The following is a 7,441-nucleotide window of genomic DNA, read 5'->3' as shown; positions in this document are numbered from 1 at the left end:
TTGGGGGCTGGGGAGGTGGTTTTCTACGACATTTTTCTTGCGGAGGAAATTTTAACTTATAACTCCAAACGGCATGTATTGTGTTGTCTAATCACACAAAACCAGAAACATGATGTATTATAGAGAACTGTGAAGGATCATTATGCATCTCTGTTTAAAAAATAGCATATGGTTTATAAAAGGAATGTTACCTATGGTTTATAAACCTTGCCACATTCCCGTAAAAGGTGGCATCCAGACAGAGAGCATGGTCGTCCCCAAGAACATCTTCAGTGTCCCAATCAGCATTGAGCAGTGTTGGATATGTATGGCGACCTTTTGATGTCCCTTGAGTGTTTCGCTCATCAAGCTCAGTGTTAGTTAATATTTCACCAACATACTCACAAATAAACGCGCCTCGTGGAATTTCCTCAGCAGCCTGCAGTCCCCATCCCTTTTTTCCAGGGGTTAAGAATACCTGAAACGACGATACTCAAATGAACATAAGAAAACATGCATGATGTTCAGTTTGATGTGCTGAGCACATGAACATACACAGAATGCACCACATCGCAAGAAAAAGAAATGCTGCAGTTACCATCATACACCATTATATTAGGACACAAGGTCAAAATGGAGTTCTTTGTTTGATCAACATTGCCGTAATAATTGAAGTTAAAATACAAGGAATAGTTAAACAAGTTAAAATAGAAAGAAACAGGCTCGCCATTTTCACAGCTTGTTTACAGGTGCAGATTAATCATGTATCACTTGAAGTCGTATACGAAATAGTTAAATACAGTTATTCTATCATAGCTTTAATGCTTATCACAGCTTGTTTATAACAGACAAAACTCTATTTTTATTATATGCATATGTAGCTGCATAATTGCACAGGGAATACAGTTATTCTATCATATTTGCCAATTGGCACTGATTAATCAAAACTTTTATCTTTGGTACAAAAAGGGTCATACCAAGAGTATATGACTTACCTGTAGTTGCCGAGTGATTCCTCGCTGCACCACACGATTTCCACAATTTCTGGCACAGCCACATTTACTCCAGCATTCCTTGATAAATTTCTTTGTAGAGTGTCCTTCACAAGGATTGCAAATTTTGCAGTGGAATTTAGGAAGCCCAGTGACACAAGAATCAAGAAATCCTTCCTTAAGCAGGCCATCCCTTGTATAAGCAAATTCACCTCCAGTTACTGTTGCACATGCACAAGGAAGTTGTTCTGCTAGACAATCTCCAAAGCAGCCTGAGCAGCAGCTTTCATCTCCTATTCTAGCAAGCGAAAGATTGACATATGCATTCTGGTATATGATATTGCATGGTATGTAGTGGAAGGGGGGCGGAAGAATCCCATTGCCAACCTTATTAATTATGGGAATACTCACATGTTCTTCACCTTTTGTTATGTCATTGACATCATGAGCTGGTCTATTGGCAATAACAAGCATATTACTGGAACTGATCTGTTCTCCAGCAAACGAACCAGAAGAGCATACACCACCATGAATAATGTGGTCATTAGGTGGCATACACGAGGAACCAACTTCATTTGGCTGCAACACTCGTGACACTGAAGGTTTAGACAAAAAGTCTATGGCAGGAACTATTTGTACCATTCCACTTTCTCTAGGTCCACTAGATGCATGACCCAAATCAATGATACACTGGCAAGTGTCTTGCAAAAGTTTTATGAAAGAGAAATTGGGTTCTAGGATCTTGTATGTCCTGAGACATCTAGCCTCCATTTCCTTGCATACAGACTCCATGTCCGGCATGTGGAAATCAGGATGATCTGCCGAGTTACATGTAAATGATAGTTTCCCTGTTCCAGAATTTGACAAAGCTACCTCAAAGTTGGTTGAAGAGTCTGTGCTGCTTGTGATTACTTGGCTTCCAGATGTATTAGATATGTTTCTTTCATGTGCATCCTTGTATACTGGAGGATTTGAAAAATCAAAATACAGAAAGTCTAGTGGTTAGAAGTTACTCCGTATTAGAGATTAAGATCCTAGATTAACAAGGCAATGAAAAAAAATATTAACAGCGCAGCTACAACAAGATGATGCAATCTTTGCAGTAAAAACAGGATATCTATGGAGCAGCTGCAGTACACATATTGGTATCATTAAAAGCGATATGGCAGTATTTTATAAATTCAAAGTTGACAACAGTACAATTGCTAACTTCCTATGTCAGTATGCCGTATAGGCTCACACACAAGCCAAAGATATCAGACAAACTGGTAAGCAATACACACCGTAACTAGTGATGCATTTAGAAAATAGCACGGAAATTAACAAGAGTTCCTACCATTTATGAAACCTATTTGATGTATTCCCAGCAGCCATTGATGTTTTTAGGCCTCCTTTGGTTTGGAGGAATTTCATAGGAATTCTATAGGATAGGATTCTTATAGGATTTTTTCTTTAGAGCCCTTTGATTCATAGGAATGCATTCCTATTCCTACATAGGATTTGTTCCTGTCCTCCACATTTCAAAGGAAAATAAACATTAGACACGAAATGACAAAAATTCCTATGATGTGAACGAAATGGCATCTCTTTTCCTATTCCCACTCATAGGATTTGAGATACATGTCATCTCATTTTCTACGGCCTCCTTTGGTTTAGAGGAATCTTGTAGGAATTTCCATAGGAAAAAAATCCTTTAGGCCTCCTTTGGTTTGGAGGAATTTCATAGGAATTCTAGAGGATAGGATTTTCTTATAGGATTTTTTCCTTTAGAGCCCTTTGGTTCATAGGAATGGATTCTTATTCCTACATAGGATCGGTTCCTATCCTCCACATTTTATAGGAAAATAAAAATGAGCCTAGACTCAATGGAAAAATTCCTTTGGTGTCAACCAAATGACATCTCGTTTCCTATTCCTACTCATAGGATTTGAGATACATGTCATCTCATTTCCTACAAAATTCCTATTCCTACGATAATCCTATCCTATGAACCAAAAGAGGCCTTAGAGCCCTTTGGTTTGTAAGAATGAAATCCTATTCCTATTGAGGAATTATTCCTATCCTCCACATTTCATAGGAAAATAAACATTAGGCTAGACTCAATGGAAAAAATCCTATGATGTGAATCAAAGGGCATCTCCTTTCCTATTCCTACTCATAGGATTTGAGATACATGTCATCTCATTTCCTGTGACTTTCCTATTCCTACGATTTTCCTACCCTATGAACCAAAGGAGGCCTACAAGTTTTCTATTTCTATGATATTCCTATCCTATAAACCAAAGGAGACCGTGTTTTTTGAACACACACCAAGATTGAGTGTCATCTGTATATTAAGGAGGGCACTGAAATGTCACAAGTAAAAATAGACCTCAAAAAAGAACAGAGAACTGGTAAACAAGAGTGTTTATTACTAGCTAATTAATCGTACAAAAGGAAGAAGAACAAAGAGAAAACTAAAAGGGGAAACAAAGGCAAGATCTAAGCTGGGAAAGGTCATGAGGCCTGGAGTGGCAACTGTCAAAGTGCCTTCGCTCCAGCAACCACCTGCCACAGCTCAGCTTAGTTAAAGAGTGACTCAATCAAGTGCTGGCACCTCAGGATCACACCATCAAACACGCATGCATTGCGTAGCCACCAAATTTCCAGTGTCAGCATGATCAGTGAGTGTGTCTTTTAAGTCTACGAGTTATAAAACTTATGACCGCTAACTTCTATCACACTACAAACTATATTATGGAAGTAACTGGTGATAACTGTTCATGGTGGAAATTTTGCAATCCCCAAAGAACCTTTATTTGGAAATATTAAAAAGACTATAAAACTCAAAACATCAAGATTATATAATACCTGATTATAACAATATTTCTTCATATAAAATGTGGGCGCTCAGCAAATAATACGAGTGTGAGACATATTTGCTTAAACAGAAATTACCTCTCTGATGCCTGGAATCTTGAACTGGTGGGCTCATAATAGCCAGTGGGGTCTCGAATGTAGGAAGGTCTTGACCTTGGACTGATAAAGCTAAACTATCTTCATCTGTCGGTGTATCCTCCAGAACACTGGTTTCCATATTTCTTTCTTTAATCGGCAGTCGCGAAGAAGATAACTGCAATGTGTTTACAGTGGCACAAACTGTTTGAGGGGACAGCTTGCCTGCTTCTTGCTGCGGTGGAGCTTCAGCCAACTCTCTCTTCTCATTGGCATGCATCTTGGATGTAGGTTTTTGAGAATGATGTTTTGCCCTAAGCTTCTTGTTATAGTGGTCCGAATCAGGATTCTTCCTTTTGTTAGCTTGTTTTTTCTGTAATTCCTGTACCAAAAGTAGTAGCATAACAAGTTATAAGAGAAATGTTGTCCCTCAAAACAATACATTCTGACTATAAAATCAGAACAAACTAAACTGTACTTTGGGATCTGGCTCGTCAAATATAGCATCGGTTAGAACCCGAAAGTCATCAGCTTCAATGTACTCCCAGTTGTAATCATACAACTCTAGTAGCTTCGTCAACACTGGTGAAACAGTTTTTCTCGCGATTCCAATAACATCCAGCTTTGCGACAGCAGCCTCAAATTTTTCATCAAAAACGTTTGAAGATGACATCCTGCATGCAACGGAAGAAATCAGCACATTGCATCATGCATAAAGTGACATCCTCAAAAAACTAAGTGATAAAAATAATAAAATGCATAGAAAAAGTTAAGCTAGTTATCACAACAACTAATGAAGACATACAATACAGATAAGGATATTGTTGGTATATTACGAAAAGTTGTCTAACTACTAAGTGAGTGCAATGCTAGAGCGCTGCAACACCACCGACGTGCTCGCAAAGAACGGGTGGCCACACGACCCTGCCTGTGCGCTCTGCTTGGAGCCATTGGAGGACGCTGTACTGCTCGCATTGTGCCCCTACACGATTGAGGTCTGGCAGGCCACTCTGGCATTGCATCCTGCGGTCGGCACTTGCACCATCATCAACCACTACCTCCCTTGAGTGGACGGAGCGGAGCACCGTGATACTGCCGAGAGAGGAGAAGAAGGCCTGGAGCTAGTTGGTCCAGCTCACCTGGTGGACCACGTGGAAGGAACAGAACACAAGAATCTTCAAGACCAGCACTACAGCAACGGTTGGTTAGAAGGCGGATGCTTACTGCTGCTTTAATAGTATGCTTACAATACTGATCTACCCTCATCTTTAAAATCGAAATAATATTCCAAATAATTTTGCGTCAAAAATACTTCAATAAGAACTATGTGTGCTAGGAAAGTAAGAAATATATAGGAAACTAGAAACCTGAATATAAAAAAAGGTTTTCCCAATATTGCCTAGGGAATACCCATGAAAGAGTGCCACCCACTAGAGCACTGAGCAATACATACAGCAATTGTGAAGTCCTGCCAAAACAACTAAAATTTCTATCTATCACTAGCGACCAAATTTCAAATCCAAATTCAGTTTACATACGGAAATACAAATACAACAGTGAATAGTAAGATTGTATTTTTGTTTCTTATAAGTTTCAGAAATGTATATGTCTTTTCTTCCATTTCATTTGCATCGGGTCTAGACTTGAAATTTTGTGACTTGACAGATTTAGTGTACCAACCAGAACTTGTCTGAAATTTACAGGTCATCTGCACTTAATGACCGCACCAAAAGTTGCTCTGTACCAGATACAGACTTGTTAAAACCCAATGCAGCATGCACGCAAATCTATTTCCTAGCATGCAACTGACATGTTAAAGAGAATAACCTGATGCAAATCAACCCACATTTTGGGCCAATAGCACTAAATGTATGCCCCTGAACTTGGGGGCATTTTGTGTAAACAAGTGTCGTGAAGGCTCAGTTAGAACCTCAAATAGTCATGAGAAATTTTTAGAAATTAAACCTTTCTCTTTCTTTTTTGACTGCCTCGTGGAGGGATGAAAGAAGGGAAGTTACAAAAGGGGGCTGTGACGCCACCTTCAGTTAAGCACCTTCGGTCTAGTCAACACAGAAGGCATCTAACCAACACACAAAAATTCTCTAAATTCTTAGACACATTGAGAACAAAAAAGACAGATCATATTGTGAATTGGTAATTTTATAGAGCATACGTTCGGTATGAAGCCTTGCAGAACGACGGGCTCATGGCCTCTAATCGCCCTTCATGATGTTAACAGCATAAGCCCAGCCAACCTGCGCCGTGCAGCAAGGGTTCCTCCCTATCTCAGTCCGTTGTGAATAGTACCCCAGGCCTATTGTTCGCACCAAATTTAAGTTTTCTACTACCTCCGTCTAGGTGAATAAGTCATTCACGTAGTTCTAGGTCATTGATTTAAGGAATTAAATATGTGTTATATGTCATGAAAAATATATCACTAGATTTCTACACGAATGTAGTTTCTAAATATATATTTTTTGTCACATATAATACATATTTAGATAGTTAAATCATCAACCTAGAACTACGCGAATGACTTACTCACCGAGACGGAGGTAGTACTACGTATGACATGATTTATCTCGTTTGTTCCATGATGTAGGAACCAAAATTATACTAAATCAGCGACAATTAATATGGATCGGAGGGAGTATTAGTTGTTTGCTATGTTATATACTCCCTCCGTCCGAAATTACATGTCGCAAAACTGAATGTATCTAGACGTTTAGTTCTAGATACATCCATTTTTATCCATTTCTGCGATAAGTAATTCGGGGCGGAGGGGGTAAAAGTTTTGCCGATGTTGTTAGATTTGTTGATTTTTTTATGGCCATTAAAGCACAGCAGTACATTAAAATATCGTCCGGAAATTGCAACGCTTCATGTATAGTCGAAAGCAGAGCATCCAGTCGTATTATCATCAGTTCATCGCCACGCAAGCCTGCAAACTCAAAACGGCAAACCGCATAACCAAGGGCCCACAACACGAACCACCTCCCCAGATTTGATTGAGGACAAACAAAGGAACGAAACCATGGCAATCCGCCGAAACGGAACGGAACAAAAATCATCAGAAAAACACGCATTCCAGACCGAAAAGGAACGGAGAAAAATCATCACAAAACCCGCACTCCACACCGCAACGGAGGCAGCAAGCGCGCGCATACCTCCTCAATGCAAAACCAGCGCGAGGAATTCGCAGCGAGGATCTGGACAGCGGCGGCCCGTCGCAAGCTTACCCAGCGGCGAAGCGCCTCCGAACCCTGAACTAACCGCACGGAAAAAGGAAAAGGAAGAGAGCACGTCAGAATCCGCAGGAATGGGCCGGAAAAAGGAAAAAGGCAAAACCCAACAACAAAACCCTGCTCTGCGCAACAAACGCACCCACCTCCTGCGCCAGCCGCCCAAGGAGACGAAGCCGATGCACGGCGAAGCGCCCGAGGGCTCCGCGGAGGACGGGGGCGCGGTCGCCGCCGGCGATCGCCGATGGGCTAGGGTTTGGGGTTTTGGAGAGGCGTTGCCGTGCGCCGGGGTTT

At 40.6% G+C, this 7,441-nt stretch overlaps 1 protein-coding gene across 1 annotated transcript in view; it reads right to left on the bottom strand.

Moving 5' to 3' along the window:
• Positions 1 to 7,170, bottom strand: part of LOC119319275 (probable inactive histone-lysine N-methyltransferase SUVR2) — a 9,332-nt gene extending 2,162 nt beyond the window's left edge. The window contains exons 1-5 of the mRNA XM_037593764.1: positions 7,073 to 7,170; positions 4,384 to 4,579; positions 3,909 to 4,287; positions 975 to 1,933; positions 192 to 457 (exon numbers count right to left, since the gene is read on the bottom strand). Coding sequence (XP_037449661.1) covers positions 192 to 457; positions 975 to 1,933; positions 3,909 to 4,287; positions 4,384 to 4,578 — 1,799 coding nt within the window. The 5' untranslated portion in view covers position 4,579; positions 7,073 to 7,170. The remainder of the gene's footprint in view (positions 1 to 191; positions 458 to 974; positions 1,934 to 3,908; positions 4,288 to 4,383; positions 4,580 to 7,072) is intronic.
• Between the last annotated feature and the right edge of the window lie 271 nt (positions 7,171 to 7,441).

Source organism: Triticum dicoccoides, chromosome 6A (assembly GCF_002162155.2).
Source record: "Triticum dicoccoides isolate Atlit2015 ecotype Zavitan chromosome 6A, WEW_v2.0, whole genome shotgun sequence".
NCBI lineage: Eukaryota > Viridiplantae > Streptophyta > Magnoliopsida > Poales > Poaceae > Triticum > Triticum dicoccoides.
This window is presented reverse-complemented; position numbering and strand designations above follow the sequence as displayed.